The sequence below is a fragment of the Myxine glutinosa genome, chromosome 5 (genome assembly GCF_964187855.1).
Source record: "Myxine glutinosa chromosome 5, kmMyxGlut1.1, whole genome shotgun sequence".
NCBI lineage: Eukaryota > Metazoa > Chordata > Myxini > Myxiniformes > Myxinidae > Myxine > Myxine glutinosa.
The window spans coordinates 51,041,292-51,063,674 of record NC_136265.1 but is presented as its reverse complement, the minus strand read 5'-3'; the positions used below and the strand labels follow the sequence as shown (position 1 = coordinate 51,063,674).

Genomic DNA, 22,383 nt, shown 5'->3' with positions numbered 1-22,383 from the left:
TCGTCAATTTTAGAATATTTGACGCCGTTTTCACCCTCCGAAACGCGTAATAATATTTTTTCAAATGCTCGAATCTCATTGGTTCTGGTCTTTGATGACGATTTTCGTTGAAGATAACGAGGTTGGTCTTAACGTATTTTAATTACTAATGAGAGGTTTCATTAGATTATGAATCAAAGAACGACGGGTGAAACAAACTCCTATTGAACTTTTTCGCAATTGTTTTATGCAAACTTCCGCATCCGGTCGATGGCTGTCTCCAGCACTCCATCCAGTGAGTGATTTCATTTTAGAAATATTTTTGCAAATGCTCGACTCTCATTGGGTCCGGTGTTTGGTGACGCGTTTTGTTGAAGATAACCAGGCCCGTGCTGGCCGATGTTGGTCTTAAATTATTTTATTAATACATCGGAGGTGCATAAGATTGTGAATCAAACGACGACGGGTGAAAGAAACTCCTAATGAACGTTTTAAATTTGTTATGCATACTTCCGCCTCCGCAAGATGGCTGCGCCCACTGCGCTTCGGATTCTCGAGCCAAGGCATAATCAGGTTTTCAACATAATACGTACTCGTTTATTGACAACACCGGCTTCGCCGGCTATTAATAAAGTAAGATGTGCGAGTAAAAGGTAAAAACAAGTTATCTTACACTCCAGTGAAATGAGTGTGGATATCATAGACTGCTGTGAAGTAAGATGAAATGACTTGTGGATGAAGTTTGTTAATATGCTTGTACATAAATATCCCTGCATGTAATTTATTGATGACAAAAAGTGTGTTAAGTTTAGTGAAAATAGGTGTAAGTTTAGTGAAAAGAGGTGTATGTTTAGTGAAAAGAGGTGCAAGTTTAGTGAAAAGAGGTGCAAGTTTAGTGAAAAGAGGTGTAAGTTTAGTGAAAAGAGGTGTAAGTTTAGTGAAAAGAGGTGTAAGTTTAGTGAAAAGAGGTGTAAGTTTAGTGAAAAGAGGTGTAAGTTTAGTGAAAAGAGGTGCAAGTTTCGTGAAAAAGGTGTAAGCTTAGTGAAAAGAGGTGTAAGTTTAGGGAAAAGAGGTGTAAGTTTAGTGAAAAGAGGTGTAAGTTTAGTGAAAAGAGGTGTAAGTTTAGTGAAAAGAGGTGTACGTTTAGTGAAAAGAGGTGCAAGTTTAGTGAAAAGAGGTGTAAGTTTAGTGAAAAGAGGTGTAAGTTTAGTGAAAAGAGGTGTAAGTTTAGTGAAAGGTGCAAGTTTAGTGAAAGGTGCAAGTTTAGTGAAAAGAGGTGCAAGTTTCGTGAAAAAAGGTGCAAGCTTAGTGAAAAGAGGTGTAAGCTTAGGGAAAAGGTGTAAGTTTAGGGAAAAGGTGTAAGTTTAGTGAAAAGAGGTGTAAGTTTAGTGAAAAGAGGTGTAAGTTTAGTGAAAAGGTGTAAGTTTAGTGAAAAGAGGTGTAAGTTTAGTGAAAAGAGGTGTAAGTTTAGTGAAAAGAGGTGTAAGTTTAGTGAAAAGAGGTTTAGTGAAAAGACGTGGTCACGTGGATGAGATAGGGTACAAATCCTTACAGCGTTTTTGGATAATTCAGAGTGAGTATCGTTTATTGTTACTCGAGCGAGCCCAGGCAATGTTACAATATAGAGGGAGAATAAAATAGAGGGAGAATAAAACACAACAAGGAAGGTACAAAGCTTAGACAATAGGCCCGTGTTTCGAGAAATAATATTAGCAATTGATAAAATATGATTCGACCAGCTAAGTTTATCATCCAATATAACACCTAAAAATTTCGTCGAAGGAACAAAAGTAATGGGTTCATTGTCAATATAGATAGAATAAATAGTGTCAGACAGAGGTTTGGTAGATTTACTAAAGAACATACACTTGGTTTTATTGGAATTTATAGAGAATTTGTTAGATTTAAACCAGGATGTAACTTTAATAAGCTCACTATTAAGAATATTGATCAAAGAGTCATAACTAGGATTGGAATAGATAAATAGTTGTATAATCAGCAAAGAGAAAAAAAAAAGACGACGAAGAAGAACAAGTAAGGAGATCATTAAAATCTATGAGGAAAAGAAGAGGCCCAAGTATATAGTAAGGGCATTTTATGAGATATTTCACAAATCTGTTAACTAAATTGTTACCAAAAAATTTCTTCACCAATATGTTTGTAAAGGTGTGTAATAACGTGTGTTAAAATGTTGAAGTTCAACTCCCGTGGGAAACCCAGAAAAAAAGCTGTTTAATTCAGGTACCGAAAAATTATTTTCGAGAATTTTTATTTTTTTTAATCGGCCATTAAGTAACTTATGAGGGGTCAAATAAGGGTTTTTCATGATTCTGAGTTGATTGTTAACATTTATATTTTCACTTTTACATTTACACACAAAGTAGCTTTTATTTCACATACATATATAATACTCAAGAGTTATTTCTCATTCACAATGTCAGAAGTTTCAACAGTCATTGTCTATGTCTTCTTCAGACTAAACAACATCATGACTGCAGTTTCTGCATGTAATGCCATTACAGACTCCACAGGCCGAGATGCACGTGACCCCATTCTTCTTGCAGCTGCATCGCCGGTTGCTGCAATCTCCATGACAATTACAGCTCGTGAACTGCAATAGCTCCTCAGGGGCCGTGGGGTCCAGTGTTGGAACTGGCTCATACCCATGCACACCTATTGTCCATCCATAGTCACTGGGGTTCAGAGACATGCTCTGTAGAAGGATCCAGTCCCGGGTCTGCAGGTAGGCACGGAGTGAATGTTGTGCAGCTGCACCCTCTGTTGGAGGTAGAGTCTCTGGTTTGATCACTCCTGCCGCTGCCTTCCTTGAGAACATGTTGTACCGAATTTCACCCTTCTTCAATTCCTTCAATCTCCTTCTCCTGGGAGGAACTCGATCTGTGTGCTCTGCTTTGCATCATTAGCATGGATTCTCTTCATCCAGCCATTCCAGTTGGAGTGTGGGAACTCAGGATCGTTGGCTTTGATCACCCACCCCGCTGTCCAGAGTGTGTCACCTGGAGTGAGGAGTGGCTGATCATGAGCCAGGGAGGAGGAAAGCTCAGCGAGGGGGAGAAACATGATCGCGTTCGTTCCTATCTGTTTCCTGTTCGTAAATGGAATAATCTTTACTTCAGTTCCTCTCAGGATCTTAGCTTTGTCGAGTGCCTTCAACTTCACCTGGGGGAAAGCTGCCGTTGTCTGTGGATCTGGCAAAGGTGGTGCCGGAGAGGTGACTTCGATCCAACCCAATGAGTGAAAGGGAGTGTTTCCGTGAATAGAGACAATGTTTAAATCTATATTGTCTCCAACAAACTGAGTGACTGCATTGTTTGTTTCCCCATCCTCCATAAAGACCACCTGATCATTACTTGACAATTCACTTTCACTGGCTGGCACTTTGGCTGTCATCACTGATTGATCCTCAAGCGCAGCATCAACCGCAACCTCATCATTGATCTGTTCATCGGTTTCCTCCACAATGGTGTCAAGAGTGCCAGAAGTATCTGGAACATCATCTCCACTCCTACTATTAAGGAAGCAGTATTTGTAGTTTTGTGTCTCCGTGTAAGACTCAGTGTATCCCAGCCGGTGGAACTTGTTGAGCATCCATTTTGACCCAAATCTATGATCAAGTTGTATGGCAAGCCCCATTTGGTGTGGCAATACTCCAGACTGAGGTCGACAGGCCTTAATAAAATTCTGCCCCCAAACGGCAACTCTTTCGTCTGTCTTGACAATCGGTCTCAAGAACATCTGAAGGCTTGCAGGAACAAGTGTCAGCTGACTATCGATGTCAGTCATACTGTGTGTGGTGGGGTATGACTTTGGACCGAAATCAATCAAGGCAATATCATTGGATATGAACTTGAGTGCCGTCTTTATGATCCGAGTCTTCTCATCTCCATGGTCAAGATTAGCATGATGCGCTCGCAGAATATTGTCGGTGCCATCTTTGAGACAGAGTACATCTGCCCTTCTTTCCTGTGTTGTGAAATACAAGGTGTCTTCGTATTTCTCTAGAAGTTTTATCTTTAGCCAATGCTTTGAATAAGAAAGGCTCTTCTCTGGTGACTGATCAAACTCCTGCAGCTTTTCATGGACTTGGTCCATGTTCATTACCCCATGCTCTAATTCTGAGTCTAACCATTAGCAGAATTCAATAAAAACTGCCTCTCGCTCCTCATCAATACTCCTCTGTCCTCTCTTCCTTTTTCCTTCCTCATCAGTCTTGGACAAACTGTCACCTCTCGCAAACATAAGTTTGCATCGCAAATGGTACAGTGTTTCTTCTGCTACCAAGTCGTTGATCCCTTCCAGGCGTCCAGTGACTTCAGTGCCCCAGTCATCCCCGCGACTCCGTGCTGTCTTCAGCAAGCTTGCCTTCAGTGTATCTGCAGTCAAATTATCTGGCACTCTGTATTTCTTTCTAGCTTGTGCTGGATTATTTTTGTAGAGCTGGGCTGGTTGGTTGCAAAGAATGCATACATCCTTATACAGGAGGTCAACTGACTGTGATCTTCTAGAACTGCAGCCAGTTGATGAACTGAACTCACAAGTAGTGCGTCTTCTCTTCAACTTTGATGACTCTTTCTCTGCCTTTGATGCTTGAGCTGACTTCTTGGTGGTTGCAACAAAGTTGTTGTACAGATCATTTTTACAGTTCTGGTGGTACCTCAGTTTTCCTTCCTTTTGAGCCTCCTTCATACGTTCCACAACAGTAACATTTTCGACAGTTCCTGCTTGTTTCAATAAAGTTGAGTATCCCTTTGGAGTTGCCTGTATGAGCCTTTCAGCTGGTGTATCCGAGCGTGCACAGATGAAGCAATTGAGCACAGGTGGAGTAACGTCTTCATCCATATTGCTAGACTCCATGACCTGCAAAGTAGAAAATGAGATATATTTAGAAATTATTTTTCCACAAAGGAGTGTCTGTGGTGAAATATAAATGTTAACAATCAACTCAGAATCATGAAAAACCCTTATTTGACCCCTCATAAGTTACTTAAGGGCCGATTTAAAAAAATAAAAATTCTCGAAAATAATTTTTCGGTACCCGAATTCAACAGCTTTTTTTTCTGGGTTTCCCACGGGAGTTGACCTTCAACATTTTAACACATGTTATTACACACCTTTACAAACATATTGGTGAAGAAATTTTTTGGTAACAATTTAGTTAACAGATTTTCATATGTTTCCCTTACTAATAGATCCTTGGGGGAACTCCATGACTGATAGGTCTCCATGAAGAATTTGATCTTTTGACGACTGTAAATTGTTGCCTATTAGTAAGATAGTCTTTAAACCATTCAAGAGCACAACGTCTAACACCATAGAAATCAAGGTTGGAGAGAAGACTATTATGATCGATCAAATCGGAATGACTATCAAGTAGCAACGGCTTTGGCAAGTCAATGAAAACACCAGCGGTATAAGCACTAGCTGATGCCAAGGTCATGAGGTCAGCTGTAACTAAACCATCCTATCAAACTCTCTCCTATCGATCTTCATCAAAGCCATCTGGACCCTGTGGTAAACGATCAGCTCCATGCTGCCCCTTATGCAAAGAGGCAGATCACCCTGATGATCATTTCCTTCGTCGTTGGTCGTTGTTGGTTCCTCTCAACTTCGGACAAGATAGTCTTCTCCAGCATTTGTCAGATCTGTGGCAGGGACTGCTTTGATGACTCCTGATAGTGACCTTGATGACCACAATTAGCCTTCATACCAGCGGACAAAAGGTTTTATGGTGTTTGGGTGATGCACAGTGAGGTGTTATTTGAGGGGGTGGGGGGGGGGGGGCAGAGTGAGGAAGAAGGTTGGGGGAGATGGAGGTGAGAGTTGGAAGGGGGAAGAAGCGGGGAGGACGCATTGAAGAGGAGGGGTGAGAGGGGGGAATTGGAGAAAAAATGAGGGTGGGGTGATTTGAAGGGGAGGGGGGAGTTTGGGAGGGGAGGGGTGAGGGGGGAGTTTAGGAGGGGAGGGGTGAGTTTAGGAGGGGAGGGGTGAGGGGGGAGTTTAGGAGGGAAGGGGTGAGGGGGGAGATTCGAAGGGGATGAGTGATGGGGGAGATTAGGAGGGGAGGGTCAAGGGGGAGTTTAGGAGGGGCGAGGGGGGAGTTTAGGAGGGGCGAGGTGAGGGGGGAGTTTAGGAGGGGCGAGGTGAGGGGGGAGTTTAGGAGGGGCGAGGTGAGGGGGGAGTTTAGGAGGGAAGGGGTGAGGGGGGAGATTTGAAGGGGATGAGTGATGGGGGAGATTAGGAGGGGAGGGGCAAGGGGGAGTTTGGGAGGGGAGGGGCCAGTTGTGACTGGCATATTTCCACAAGAGTGCATGTCCAACCTCTCACCCATTATATCTGCCTGTTACAACAACACGATACCCTCACACTGGATAGTGGCACCAAAACGAACCCCGTTTATGTGATTTTGGCACACCATATCGACCTCCCTGTCTCAAAGTTCACAGCGTGGTTACCAAGTGAATGGATGGATGTCGTCGGTGAAACCCATATTCTCAACAGGGCTGATCACATCTTGGTACTTGACGCCTTTATTGTTTCATTTCAGATATCAATGTCGAAATACTCGAGGGAACTCCTTTCATGTCTCAAAATGACATTTGTATTTGTCCTGCACGGGGTGTCTAATTTGCATCGGTGCATGTACGGTGTACGATATGTCCGGTGGGGTCTCTTCAATCCGCCGCACACAGGTTGTTCTACATTCCCCAGCGACCACAACCATGCTATGGCCTGGCGAGTTCCTTGAAATCCCACCTTCAGACATCCCTGACACCATAATGTGTTCCGACATCGCCATTGAGCACAGTCTGAGATTCCTACATGAGACTTGTCGCCCATGCATGTGTGGCCTCGGCCAAGTGTGCACCAGTGTTGCCCAATTGTGCACCGCCACCTTCACCTCACGCCTGGGTTAACACTATCTGCAATGATCCTGACAACATCTTGGCAAGATATATTTTGGCGAACTTCGCCTCCCTCCATCGTGAGTTCTCATCTGTTTTTGACACTGAAATCATTGGTTATGATGGCGCTGTCGGGAACATTCATGCCATTCACAATATGGGCCCAACTCAACCCCCACATCACAAGGGTCGTCTCCCACTATGACCGATCGCGTCTGGTCGACCTGTAGACCAAGTTTGGCGAGTTGTATGCTGTCGGTGTGTTTGTTAACCCCAAAAATGCCATTATCTGTGTGGAGTATGTTAACCCCACATTCCTCATCGGAAAGTCTGGTGGTGGATCCCGACTTGTCACTGCGTTCACGGATGTTGGCCGCTCCGGCCAACTGCAACCATTACTAATGCCTTGCGTGGAGTCCACTCTTCGCACCATTGCGGGCTGGCCCTATATCATCATATCTGACTTATTTCAGGCATTTTAAAGATACCACTCATGAGGAATTCGATGAAATATTGTGGTGCTGTCACCCAATTCCATGGGATTCGTGTTTATGCACGTTCTGCCATGGGCATTCCAGGCTCCAAGACTGCACTGGAGGAGCTGATGTGTCGCATTCTTGGAGATTTCCTCAAGGCTGGCTATGTTGCCAAAATCATAGATGACTAATTCTGTGGCGTAGATTCACCTGAGGAACTATTAAAAGTTTGGTCCGCTGTGCTTCATGACCTGGGTAAATGCGAGCTTCGACTCTCAGGCACAAAAACTCTCATCTGCCCAAAATCCACTGCTATCCTAGAATGGGTAGGGTCTTTGGGTCATTTAGGTGCTCGTCCTCACCATGTCACCACTCTAAGCTCCTGCCATCCACCTCCCACTGAGAAAGGCATTCGGTCCTTTTTTGGCGCTTACAAGGTTCCTGCGAGTGTTTTGCGGAATGTGGCTGCCTTGTTGTTCCCCTTGAACAAGGCCGACCCTCACAGGACCGTGTGTTGTGGACCGACAAATTAACTGCTGCTTTCACTAAAGCTCAGGCAGCCCTTCAGTCACATCGCATAATAACGTTACTTAAAGTGTCGGACCAGTTGTGGATTGTAACTGTCGGATCTACCACACGTGCTGACATTGGTGCCACATTGTACGTCATGCGCAACAGGAAACCTCTGCTCGCTAGTCTCTTCAGCACTAATATTGCACCGTCAACCCTGTGTCAGCCCTGCACCCTGTGGATGTTACAACCAATGGCCCAACCGATGATAAAGTTCTTGAAGCCTTTAATGATTCATGTGCATCCTGAAGTAATCTAATAACTCATGTACACCTTCCCCGGGACTCATGTGCATCCTTGTGTACACCTTCACCATCCGTGTGCCTCTACGCTCTGTTTGATCGCATATTCAGCCTACTTATCTGGCCGATTGTCGAGTAACCATAATACAGTCCTGCACTTTCTGTATGGTGTTGGTCTGTGACATTTACATCAGTTCGCTGAACCTCTTGTGGCCTTCACAAATAAAGTCTTCGCTAAAATGTGCACCCATTATTTGGACAGCTGCCGAACCACGCCCACATTTGTCGCTTGACTCTACCCACATTTGTCACTTGACTCCACTCACATGACACCCAGACAAAATATGGCTGCCATCTTGGTTTTCTGATGGGCCTGAGGCAACAGGGCTGTCGGCCTCTGCTTATTATTCACTGCCCCATGTTTGTGACATCAGAGTTTCATTGGCTTTGCTTGGGTCGAGTGTTACTCACGATGAGGGACCCCAAAAATGTAATCACATGTTGAATAAAATTCATCAGTATTTTTAAATAAAGCCCGTCAGCACGTAAGGTACGTGCCTCCCCCAAAAATGGCGTTACGTAATTTTTGAATGGTCCAATATTGGAGTTAAACAATCTGTGACCATGTGACAAGGCAGCACGATCTTCTTATATAACTGTGGTGGAGGCTGTCATGGATGAGAGGTGTTAAGTTAATCTTTTCCTTGAGCGCATTAAATGTGTGTTTCCCAATCGGCCCGTTTCCAGATTTTGTGCAGGTTGTGACTACAGTGCGTTCATATTGTTACGTTTATGGGGATAGGTAAGAGAATACAGTAGGCAAGGTAGAATTGTATAGAAATAGCCCTATCAAGGGGGCTATGTGTTACTCACGAATTACGCGTGTTATGCGTCTGCTTGTACGTAAGTAGGGAAAATGTAGCTTGAGCTTGTGTTTCAATTTTCATCATACGAGGGATGATGACATGTTAATTAGTAGTAGGGTTCAAGTTTAACTTCCCCTGTTCGTGTGATACCCTCTGTGACCATCCCTAACATTTTTGCCAATACTGCTGGTCAAGCAAAATGGCAGCCAGCCAAGCTAATCACACTCCATGGACATGGCGCAGCAAAGACCCGCCCAGGAGAGGCGGAGCTGCCATGGTTCGGTTGGTGAGGGAACAGGGCCGACAGGCCATTCCTCCCGAATGACGTGGGTGGAGCGCGAGGCGAGCTCAAAGCAGCTCCGCGATGGTTCGAGGTGCGAAAATGCGAGCGGCAGCAATAAGCTTTGCTATTGAAGAAGAAGCATGTGGTTGGTGAAGAAGCTTGGCCATTTAGGTTTTCATCGTGAGGAGAGCATTTTGAGTTTGGCCGTGTGGAGCTGGTGTACTATAGGACGTGGCCGTGCTTCCCCTTACCGAAAAGGAGGATCCTTATTCTCGCATGGAAGGAGTGTGAAGCGGTGGACGGAGGAGAAGAGAAAGAGGGCCGTGTTCCCTGCTCGCCTCGATCCCGGGTGCCCTCGGCGCTCGGTTTCGCCACCATTTTCCGGGCTCCCGCCTGTGTGGCTTCAGGCTTCAGCAAGAGGATCCTCAACTCAGCCTTTTACCTCAGCTTTATTTTCGTGTTTTCATTTGGCGCCTTATTTGAATATAAATCATTATTGTTGCATTTTTGTTGTCGTGTTTTGTTTGGGTTTCAAAATAAACCCATGTTTTCATATAGTTAAATGCTTCGTGTCTCTTCCATCTTGCGTGCGCAATAACCACCATAATCGGGGAAGCCACCTCGGGAGTTAAAGCTGGTTCTGCTCATCCGTCCAAGGCTGGTGTTAAGTCGCTGCGGACACGACAATATTCTTCTCTTGATATGTACGTATAAAGGGTGCTTGGTGTCCGGGTGTGGAACCTTCATCCTGACCGAGTGCTGTTTGTAGTAACCAGATTGGATCTGAGCTTGGCTGTGGTATCTCATTAAAAAGTAATGATGCAGGACTCTGGCGAGGCGCATCACCATGTATACTGTTGTGACGTCACAATTGGACAGCAGCGCTCTTCCAAAAGTAGATTCAACTCAACAAACGATGTATTTTACGCAAAATGTAATTAAATTGATTACTTCTGTTCTCAAACAGTGATTGATGATGTGATGTCCACTCCCACATCATCAGATGCATATGGCTGCCGAAGCAGTTTATTGACCATTGGGCACAATCCTGGTCGGGGCATCACTCCTACGCAGCAAACAGTGATTGAGTTACATCAAATCCTCCAGACATGATTTGCATCACAAGGGGCTTTTGCATCATCTATTTATACGTATGAAAATATCGCCAAATATTTACACTTCTTCCCCAAATGAAACCCCCACTCACCTGTGTGCTCCATACGTTAATTAATTCCACTTTCCTTCTGCACAGAGGGTTAGGAGACATTAGTGTGCATTTATATGAATTAGAAGGACAGGAGAAGATAGATAATAAACATATGGTACACAGGATTTGAACCTGGGTTCCTCGTAATCACGTGACAGCTGGGATTGACATAAAAACATAAACAAGTAAACACCGTGGAAGCGGAACCCCTTTGGAAACTCTTAATAATATGAAACAGGACGAAATGGTTCAAATGTCCAACTTTTAAACTTGTATAGTACGAGGACAGGTGCAGCAAGGTCGTTGTTAAACTTCGTTAAAGATCCTGAGAACGAACATCGTCACTCACTAGTTCAAGTTACATTTGGGATGTGGTCTACGGAGATCCGAGAAACGCTGAAACGTCATTGCAGTTAAAGAAGAAAAACTGAGGAAGAAGAGCACGTGTTTCTGTGTTTCGCTGTCCTCAGTTCTGTGGTACCGGAATTCATTGTCCCGAAGTTACTAACACCGTGCTGTGTGCAATGAACCAAGATCTCTGGTGAGGAACACAAGGTGAACCCTCCAGGATCCACGAGGGCCTCTGATGGGAGGAACCTGCTCGGTCCGGAAGAATCTCCTGCGGATAAGTACACCGCTCCTTTCCTATGCCATCTCCAGGCTCTGCATGACGTCATTGCCGGGCACCGAAGGGGGCCTGGAAATGAGCGCTGAAAGGGAGTACTCAGTTTTCACTCTGGTGGTTGTTTTCTTGTTTGTTTATCCGGGCGATATCTCAGCCATCCTTTGAGCTAAGAAGCTGAAATTTGGGCACAATAGTGAGCACGTGCTTTGGCAAAAACGGGATGTTTTGTTTTTTGATTAATCAATTAATTAATTAGTTACTTAATTATTATCGATGAATTAAGTACTTATTTATTTCCTTTCTCTTCTGGGTAGCATTATCTCAGGCACCTTTTGAGCTCGGAAACTGATATTTGGACACGATAAATTGAGTACCAGTTCACTGGTAATTCCCTGTTTGTCGTTAAAGGCGGCAAAAATGGTTGGCGTCAGGAAGGGCATCCGGCCGTAAAACATTGCTTCAAAAAGGGGACCGAAAAAGAACAACAACCATGGTTCCCGAAAAAGGCCAACCCCCGCTTGCGGGGAAAAAATGGCCTCTAAAGGTGTTTTTTTTAATTTTTTTTTTACAGTGACCAAGTGATTTAGCTGTAAAGGCTATTTTTGATTTATTGATGAATCAATTAATCGATTAATTATTTGATTAATGACTAAATTAATTTTATTTTAAGTTACAGATTCGGATGAAACTGTGGTGGTTTAGGTATTCTATTAGCCAATTAATAATTATTTTATGATTATTATTTATTTATTTATATTATTAATCATTTATTTATTTTCTTTCTCATCTGGGCAATATCTCAGGCACCTTTTGAGCTTGGAAGCTGATATTTGGACATGACAATGACCAAGTGATTTGGCTGTAAAGGGTATTTTTGATTGATTGATTAATTAATTAATCGATTAATTATTTATTGATTAGTCATTTAATTTTTTCAATTAATGACATTTAATTTTCAAAAAATTACAGCTTCAGTTGAAACACTGGTGGTCAAGCCGCTGTCACACCTTGACGTTTTAGCCAGCGTATGCCGACGTATGAAAAATTTGGCGAATACGCTGGCACACGTCGAATACGTTATGGGTAAGTTTTGTATACGTTAAGAGCATGCTGAAGCACGCTGGCATACGTCGTAGTACGCCGAGCGCGTCGACAAATTTTGTGCATGCACAAAATTTGTCGACGTATGCCAGCGTATGACTCACACCAGCACTCAATTTTGATACGTCGGCATACGCTGGCTAAATCGTCAAGGTGTGACAGGGGCTTTAGGTATGCTATTAGCCAATTGATTAAGAAAATATTTTATGATGATTATTTATTGATTTTAATTATGCAATTAATCAATCAATTATTGTACACTTTTCCCTCCCAATACAGTCTCCATGAGCTGCACCGCGGTATTGCCGGGCGCCCAAGGCACCCCGCAATGCCGCGTTGGAGGATATTTATTTAATTGGCATGGGGGCAGTGTACTTTGAACATATCTGTACTTGTTTATTTGTTTGTTCGGGCAATATCACAGCCATCCTTTGAGCTAGGAAGCTGAAATGTGGGCACAATAGTGAGCAAGTGCTTTGGTAAAAACGGTATTTTTTGATTTATTGATTAATCAATTCATCGATTATTTACTTATTCGATTAATGACTAATTTTTTTTTTTAAGTTACACCTTTGGATGAAACACTGGTGGTTGAGGTGTGCTATTATAAAATTGTTTATGAAATTATTTTACGATTATTATTTATTGATTTTAATTACGCAATTATTCAACTAATTATTGTACACCTCTCCCTCCCAATACCATCTCTATGTGCTGCACGGTGGTATTGCCGGGCGCTGTAGGCGCCCCAGCAGTGCCGTACTGGAGGATGTTATTAGCCTGCGCTTGCGAAACGAAAATCAAGGTTAGGCATTCGGTTGCGTCTGTACGTGTGTACATGGGGCGTGCGTGTCTGCATTTTTAAAATTCATTTTCTCGGCAACCGATGGTCCGATTGACACAAAATTTTACCATCGGAGTGCCTCTGCCATAATTCATAATTATGACATAATAGGTCACTTGGTACGGACGTCATCTTGGAAAACGTTACACCTCTATACCTCTGAAACCGTTCAATGGAAAATATTGAAACATGGTGCAGTCAAGTACTCCCTATGGGGAATAATATATGTTAATGATGATGTCATCGGTGCCTTCATTATGACGTCATAATTCGACAAGTACAACGCTTGATCTAATCAGTATTAATTTTTTTTTTTGCTGCAACGGTTAGTCCGATGGACACGACATGTTGACCATAGAGCGCCTCCTCTTGTAGAATTCGTCAATGATAATTATGACGTCATAGGTCATGTTGTACGGGTGCCATCTTGGAAAAACTTCACACCTCTATAATCTCTGAAACCTCTCCGTGGAAAAAAATTGAACGTGGCTCATTGTAAAGAACTTCACATGGGGAATGTGTTGTTAATGATGACATCTTTGGTGCCTTAATTATGACGTTATTATTCGACAGGGACAACTCTTAGTCTAATAAGTTTGAAATTTATTGAGCATGATCTACACATCGATTATATTAGAGAATATACATTTATGATGTCATCGCTCCTATGGTCTGGCAGCCATATTGGATAAAAGAAAAAAAACCCTTCAAAACAGAAGAGTTGGCTCGCACCAGGTTGACTGTGCAGGGTAAGTATACGATGAATACTATTTAATTTATCTATATGTATCTGTACTTGTTTTCAGATATTATTGTGGCTGTGAAGATGGAGTCCGAGCTTCTGGATGAAACATTCTCGCTCAACAAAGGTTTAATCGACAAACATCTTTAAATTATCGCTCTACTTAGTAATTCTCCACAATAAAATGAGAATGCTATGTTTGTTTTACTAACTGGGGTTTTTCACGATGTTGAGTGAGGAGTGGAGGAATGGTTGATCAGAGTAGTGATGGCAAAGTACAAAAGAGCGTGCACAGCTGTAAGGACAAAGGACAGGAACAGTGGTGAGTTTGAGGTGAAGGTGGGAGTGCATCAGGGGTCGGTACTAAGTCCACTACTATTTGTAGCTGTGATGGAGGTGCTGGCTCGGAATGTAAAGGAGGGTTTACCGTGCAAGTTGTTATATGCAGATGATCTGGTGTTGATTGTGGAGAGTATGGATGGACTGAAGGAGAAGATGAACAAGTGGAAGGAATGTATGGAGACAAAAGTTCTGAAGGTGAATATTGGAAAAACGAAGGTGATGGCAAGAGGTAAAGCATGTGGTGAGGTGGAAAGAACTGGGATGTGGCCGTGTGCTGTGTGCAGGAAGGAACTCCATTCAATTTCAGAGTGAACTCCATTCAATGTACAATGTGCGCTGAGTGGGTTCATCAAAAAAGTAGTGGTCTGAGAGGGTCATTAGCCAGTGTGGCAGCTACATTCAAGTGTAAGGTGTGCACAGATGGAGGAAATGTTGAGTTGGATCTTGGAGACGGCGTGAAGCTGGAAGGTGTGAAAACAGTTTGCTACCCCTGAGACATGCTAAATGGAGAAGGTGGATCAGACTCGGCGACTGTTGCTGGAGTGAGATGTGCATGGAAGAAGTTTTGGGAACCGAGTGGCATGCTGACGAGGAGGGGAGTGTCGTTGAAGCTGAAGGGAAAGGTGTATGCTGCATGTGTGAGAAGTGTTATGATTTATGGGAGCGAGACATGGGTAATGAATGTAGAGCAGCAACGAAGGCTGGAAATGCGAATGGTTCGGTGGATGTGTGGAGTATCGTTGAGAGAGAGGAAGACAAATGATGAATTGCGAAAGATGATGGGAATCGAGCCTGTGATGGATGCTGTGAAGAGAAACAGGTTGAGATGGTTTGGTCATGTGTTGAGGAAGGATGAAAGTGACTGGTTGAGAAGAGTGATGGAAATGAATGTAGAAGGAAGTAGAGGACGGGGAAGACCGAGAAAGACTTGGCTGAAGGTGGTCGAAGAAGAAATGCGGGCAAGGGGGTTAACAAGGGCAGATGCAGAAAATAGGGCAAAATGGAGAAGATTGTCATGGGGCCCGCAAGCTAACCCCCATTCTAGCAGAGAAAATGGCCTTAAAATGCCTGTTGTTGTTTGACGAAACGACAGCCATAAATCCCTTACGAGAGGCTGTTGGGCGGTGTTTTGGTTTGGTGCGATGTTCATGCTAATTATTCTTGTGATTCGTTGTGGAATTAGTTGTTTATTATACAGTAAACTCTTGTTTTATACGGGGGTAACGATCCTGGAAACCTTGGGGTTAGGTTCTGATCTCAGTCCTCTCGTCGATAAGTGACCAGTCATGTATTGGAGCTGTTTATGGGAGTCACCCTCTCGTTCATCGAAAAACCAGAGCATTCACTAACGAAGGTGTTCCAGAAACGATGTGAAATTAGGATAAAAGACCAATATGATTGTGGTGAGAGAGGAAAGGAGTGTGAAGACACTGCAAGACCTGCCGATGATGAATCGAGTCAGGATGACCAAGCTGATGTAATTGAATTGAAGTAAAGTAAAATCCACCTGCATTTGCATTGCTTATACTATTCCCCATGCAAATTGATTGAGAAAACTTTGCAAACTTATTGAGCCAATGTTTAAATCTGACATTTGAAAATGTTTGAAATTTGAAAAGGACCAATCTGAAACATTGGGAATAGCTTCCTGTTGCCATGAACTAGTGTCTACCTCAAAAGGGATGATTTCTGCCCAGATGGTTAAGACCTACATCGGAGACTCAAGAAAAGACACTGCCAAGATGGCTAAGAGAAAAGAGACCTACCCTGGAGTCTTAAGTTGTGGAACAATTAGGAAAAGGAGATATCCCGTAGTGGTTTAATTAAAACCTACCTTGGGACCTCGGAAAGACTGTATACAACTTTACCCTAGAGGATGACCCTTGTTCTGGACACAGGTAAGATTATGTTTGAAGAGAGGTCATGTTCTAAATTTTTAATGATGTTTTGTACTTGAAAGTACAAAAGGGGAAAGTGTAGAAGTATAAATTCAACTTTGAAAAAAGTCACACATTAAATAAATGCTGTGCTAAAAATTAAATAACTGCTGGCTTGCAGCTCTGGCTCCAAATAATGAATGCTGTGTTGCTGCTGAGTTGACCTTGTAGATTATCAACATTCCATGGTGCAGCTGAATGATTAGAAGGAAAAGGCCTGAGTTTCCTAGAAAAACACGCCTTATCAAAGGCAGTGTCTGTCAGATCGTTAAAACCAGTTAATTTAAAGCTGGCTACAACAAAGCTCGTCTATGCCTGTGTGGGCTTATCTCTTAAAAGTTTTGCTTTGAGAAACACCTGTTTGTGCAAAAAGGCTTGCTCACAAAAGCATGCCTCATGGTGAAAGAATTTCTTAAAATTCCCTGATGGCACAAGATGACATCCCCTGCTTGAAAATTGCATAAACTAGCGTGACTCAGCGCGCCTCACCACACGTCGTTTCGGAGGGATAGGCATCTTTGACCATTTCGGTGTCTTTTGTGTCTTCATGGTGTTTTGGGTCTTCAGGGTCTTTTGGATCCTCTGGGCCTTTAAGGGTATTTTGGGTCTTTGGGGTGTTTTGGGGTATTCGGTGTCTTCAGGGGCTTTTGTGTCTCAAGGGTCTCTTGTTTCCTCTGGGTCTTTGGGGTATTTTGGTTATTCTGGGTATTTAAGGGTCTTTAGTGGCTTCAAGGTGTTTTGAGTCTTTGGGGTGTTTTGGGTCTTCAGGATGTTTTGGGTCTACTGGGTGTTTTGGGTCTTCGGTGTCTTTTGGGTCTTCGGGGTGTTTTGGGTCTTCGGGATGTTTTGAGTCTTATGGGTCTTGGTGGTCTGAAGGGTCTTGGGGGAATTAAAGGGTCGTCAAAGGTCTGAGGGGTCTCAGTAGTCTTAACGCAATTAAGAGGGTTAAGAGGGTGGTAATTTTATTTGAAGAAGAAGACGACGTTTTAGTCGCATATAAACATAATGACATACATAACGACATAACTATATACGTTTGCTCTATTATAATAAGAGATGACACTGGGTTGGACAGCAAAGGAGAGAGATTAATTTTACTGCTTTTGTGTTTCTCGTTCACTGCATTCAATGTATCTCTCCCATGCGCATGAATAAATGTTTCAAACTCTTCGGACGTGAAGAATTACTTCTTCTACACACTGATAGGCTGGATCTGAAGTAAAATCGAATCTGCTTGTTCTTGTCACCTAACCAACTCAAATTCACCTAGTTTTGTCATAGCTAGTCAACAACTTTTTGAGATATCATGATATATATATAGTTTTTGGTCCTATCTCTCAATTTTATAAATCAGGCCCATGTTCACCTTTTAAGCTCAAAAATAATTTGTGGTTGAATTAATTGACCGGATATGCAAATCCTCTTCAACATTCAAGGCAATTGGATGAAAATGGAGGATTTTAGAAATTTGGGCTGTGTTGACCTTTTGACCGATGTTGACCTCAAAAACAATTGGTCGTTGAATTCAGTGAGCTGATGTGAAAATCCTGTTCAAATTTCAACTCAATAAAATGAAAATTGAGGATTTTAAGAAAATTGGCCCAAGTTGACCTTTTGACCTATGTTGACCTAAAAAATTGGTTTTCGATGTGTGCTCAAAATATGCTACATCATTGTCATGTAAGAACTGGTAAAGTTTCATTTTCTTCCGTTGAACTGTTCTCGATGTACACTCTTAAAGTGCAGACACGTACATACGTGGACCGATTGCTTAACTCCACTTTATGATTCCCATGCCCTAATTATGGAAGTTAGTAGCCATGCAAAGATACCATGTATGAAAGAGATCACTAAAGCAGTGGAAAAAGCTGTGGGTATTATGGGGCGAGGAGATTCTGGACAAGACAGAAACCAATCATTCAACAAACTTCTTTAGTGTTTGGATACAACAGACATCCACAGTTTGTTGAAGAAGTTCGATTCTCAGCACTTTTATATTAAGAGTTATTGTCCATCAGCTTTCCATGTGTTTTATTGCCATATTTCCACTGAAAATCACCATGAATAAGCATATATACCCAACTCACACATAATGCTATACAATGCACGTTACAATGCTGTACAATGTGAAAAATGACTAAACTGCTCACTTGGAGTTGCTATCACATATGATTGTTCTTATATTAACCCGTCCAATGAATTAGTACCATTTAGGTTTTGCCACCTCAGGTGGTACCGGTATCTGGTCTGGCCCATGGACTCGAGAATGAAAATTACAATCGTTTTGGTGCAGCACAAATCAAATACAAGTGATTTTTACTCCGAGTTGTCAGGTTTCAAAAACAGTCGCACAGCATGAAAAGTTCAAAATTGTTGCTTGTAAAATGTTGATGGAGAAATGCACTGTCTGTGTCAGAGGTGTGCAGACTTCCACTTGACCACAAGGAATTTGCATCGTTGGTGACACTGGCTCCAATAATAATGGGTCCTCCTATACCCACTGGAGATGCAGAGAGGGATTTCAGGTGGCAGACGCTCGTTTGTCGAAGGGTTTCAGCAAAAGTTCTGAGGGTAGCTCATTTGTAGTGATATTCCACAGAATGATTTTTAAGTACTCAGTAAGGGTTTTCCTGATCATCCCTGTTGCTTCGTCTATCACCGGTACAATTTCAGCTTTCTTCAATTGCCAAGACCTCTTTACCTCATTTTTCAGAACCTGGTATTTGAGCATTTCTTGGTTTCTGAAAACCTTAGTCCAAAGTCATTGGGAACCGAAACCTCAATCAACAATGCTGCCTTTTCCTTTTTGTGTTTGAGCACTATGTCCAGATGCAATGCTCCGCCTGCATTATGGGATTATTTGGTCATGCATGAGCACGATGTGTTCATTTTCAAGGATCGGATTTGGTTTGTGTTTCCACGATTGTTCTGGAAACGGAAGGTTGAAATGTTCACAGATGTGCCAGTGGATTAGTCTACAGACGCTGTCAGATCTTTCTGCGTACAACTGTTCTGACACGAGTTTTTTTACATCCGAAAAGGAGGTGGCTGGTACTTTGTTTCTACCCCTCAAAACCTGCATTTGTCCGATTGGCTCAATCCCCACCATTTTCTTAAAGCCATTAGTGTAGTGTCCTTGGTCTTGGGAATTTATGATCACTCGTTCTCCACCCAAATTAATTTGACCTCTTCTTAGCCATTCCAATGAGCCTTCCGTGTAGACTGTAGATCCATGTTCTGTCAAGCTCTTTTTAAAATCTTCCTGCTTTTTTGTCATTCTCCCATTTGTCAGAGTATATCTGCTATTTATTTTTGTAGTTTTCATTTTTCTTCTTTGTGATCATTGGGGCTGTATTTGTTTCTGTTTCGTTTTCCTGTGTAATATCCTGCACTTGCATCTGTTTTTGGAAGTTTGTTGTTAAATAGATTAAGGATACCTTTTCTGATTTGGTGTTTTCCTGCTCTGCACATATCTTATTGATAGTCTGTTGAGCTTTTCACATACCGCTCGTCCTACACACGCTGTTCTGTGCATTTGGTTAAGCTCCATCAGACCGCCTCCTCCTTCTCGTTCAGCAAGTAAAATGTCGGAATGCATCAGTTTTTGTAGAATAGTTTATGAATAGTTAGAAGTTTCCTTGTTTTGGTGTCTAAGTTGTTGATCTCCGATTCTGGCCAGTTTATAATTGCACAGCTATAGACCGATCCGATAAGGACGATCGGGCCCCCTCGCCGATAGGCGGCGCTCTTGCGTCCGCCATTACTGGAGGGCGTCCTGATCCAAACTTAACTCCAGCTGTCTGCGCCAGCACAACTATCATCGCGATCGTACATGAAAAGTGTCCGTGATAATCGTTCTCAAGTGTTTCTCTATACGTGTGGAGTGGTCGTGGACACCTGGCACCTGAAGGCACACGATGCAAACCCCGTTTTCGGTGATATCGCCGGGCGCCGAAGGCGCACGGCCATGCCGCCCTGAAGGCACCTGGCACCTGGGGGTACCCAGTTTCCACTTCCACCTGCACCAAACCTATTTTGTTAGCAACCGCGTACCCTATGCTATGCCATGCCGAGCCCCCTTCCGCCTTAGCCCCGAGTTTCTCGACCACTACAATAACGACTCCTCTGACCGACCCTACTAGGTGCCCATCCCTTCATAGACTCCTCCATATGGCTTTCGCTTTCTCTTTTTGTTTGATTGTTTGAGATATTGAAATTGTTTGAAACGCTTTCATTGTTTGAGATATTGTGTGTTCTTTTTGTTTTACCAGATAGAAATGTGCATTTGACACATTTGTCCAAACCAAATTCCACTCGAATGTCCTGTGAGTAGCGCTTTACGAGCCTGAGTTAATCTGCCAATTTGTTATCATTCGGTGTGAAGAGTTTTAGATCATCCATGTAAAGTAGATGAACCTTTCTAGGTTCTTTGATCATTTTTCTGTTGCACATTAGATTGTATCTCTGTCCTTGTTCATTGATGAGGTTACTCAGTGGGTGCAGAGTCAAGCAAAACAGGAGGGGGGAAAGGCTGTCACTTTGTAAGATACCACATTGTATCTTTACCCCTGGGATTTCAATTTTTCCTTCCACGTGAGGTAATATCAGCGTTGTATTCCAGTGTCATTGCTTTCTCTATCTGTGTGACTATTTTGTGGTTAACTTTGTATACTTGCATGTATTTTATAATCCATGAATGTGGAACACTGTCAAAGGCTTTTTTGTAATCAATCCAGGCTGTGGATAAGTTGGGGGTGTTGAAACTTCCAGTTTTCGAGTATGGTCTTGTTTAATAACAAATGGTCTATCGTTCCATAACAGCCTCTCTTATCCTTCCTGTTCTGCCTCTAAAGCTCTTGTTGAGTGAAGTGTTTGTTCGTGATTAATCCAATTAAAAGTTTGTATGCCGTGGGTCGGCATGTTATCAGTCTATATTTGTGGGGTAGATGGAGGTAGATGGTAGATTTCTCCTTTGTGTATTGTTAGATGTTGAGAAAAATATGACGAAGAAGCAAATACCTCGCTGCACACAGGACACTTGTCGGGCTTCTCTTTTGTGTGCATTATTTGATGTTTCCTTAAATGTGACAAGTAACCAAATGCTTTGGGACACAAAGAACACTTGTGTGGCCTTTCTCCCGTGTGCACTCTCTGATGATTCCTTAAATATGATGATTGCAGAAAGGCTTTCGGACACAAAGAACACTCGTAAGGCTTCTCTCCTGAATGTGCTCTTTGATGAGAGTGTAAATCTGATGGTTTAATAAAGGCTTTGGGACACAAGGAACACTTGTGTGGCTTCTCTCCTGTGTGTATTCTCTGATGATCCCTCAAATATGATGATCGCAGAAAGGCTTTCAGACACAAAGAACACTCATAAGGCTTCTCTCCTGAATGTGCTCTTTGATGAGCATGTAAATCTGATGGTTTAATAAAGGCTTTAGGACACACAGAACACTTGTGTGGCTTCTCTCCTGTGTGTATTCTTTGATGAACGTATAAATGTGATGATTGACGAAAGGTTTTAAGACATACAGAACATTTGAAAGGCTTCTCACCTGTGTGTGTTCTTTGATGAAGGCGTAAATATGATGATCGAGCAAACCCCTTCCTGCAAGTAGAACACTTGAACGGCTTCTCGCCCGTGTGGATTGTTTGATGTAGTTTTAAAGATGGCAACGTTGCAAACGATTTGTCATGCAAATAACACTTACATGGTATCCCATTTCCTTGGTTATCCTCAAGGGTACCTGTGAAACATTTACAAGACACAGTGCGAAATGTGTCAGTTTCTTGAGTATCAGTCTGTATCATGTGACGATTGAAAACTTGTTTGTTGAACAACCGGGAACGGTTGGAATAAGAATCCAGTTTCATTTGTTTCTCTGTAAAGACAAGTTACAAAAAGCATCAACAATTCACACCAACTTGTCCACATTTTATAAATACAGTTTTTCACAAGTTAATTTATATACTGTTCTTATTTCTGTCCTCTATTCGAGGGTCCTCTATTTGAGTACCAGTTCATTGGTAATTCCCTGCTTGTCGTAAAAGGCGACAAAAAGGGTTCGCGGCAGGAAGGGCATCCGGCCGTAAAACATTGCTTCAAAAAGGGGACCGAAAAACAACAACAACCACGGTCCCCGAAAAAGGCCAACCCCCGCTTGCGGGGGAAAAATGGCCTCTAAAGGTGGTTTTTATTCGAGGGAGAGGGTCCAGTTCCGATTCAAAAATGAAAGAATTTTG

The 22,383-nt window shown here is 42.7% G+C and overlaps 2 protein-coding genes across 5 annotated transcripts in view; one reads left to right on the top strand and one right to left on the bottom strand.

Annotated features, from left to right (window-relative positions):
- Positions 1–22,383, top strand: part of LOC137428111 (uncharacterized) — a 218,517-nt gene that overhangs the window by 35,888 nt on the left and 160,246 nt on the right. The gene's annotated exons all lie outside the window — the stretch shown is intronic.
- Positions 1–22,383, bottom strand: part of LOC144892268 (uncharacterized) — a 46,163-nt gene that overhangs the window by 10,007 nt on the left and 13,773 nt on the right. Inside the window, exon 4 of one of the 3 annotated variants that reach the window (XM_078778037.1) lies at positions 18,154–22,022. The exons of 1 other annotated variant lie outside the window; for it this stretch is intronic. In XM_078778037.1, the coding sequence (XP_078634163.1) occupies positions 21,067–22,022 (956 nt within the window). In that variant the 3' untranslated portion in view covers positions 18,154–21,066. Of the gene's footprint in view, positions 1–18,153; positions 22,023–22,383 lie in introns of those variants that run through there. One more of the 3 variants, XM_078778039.1, reaches the window with a different exon arrangement.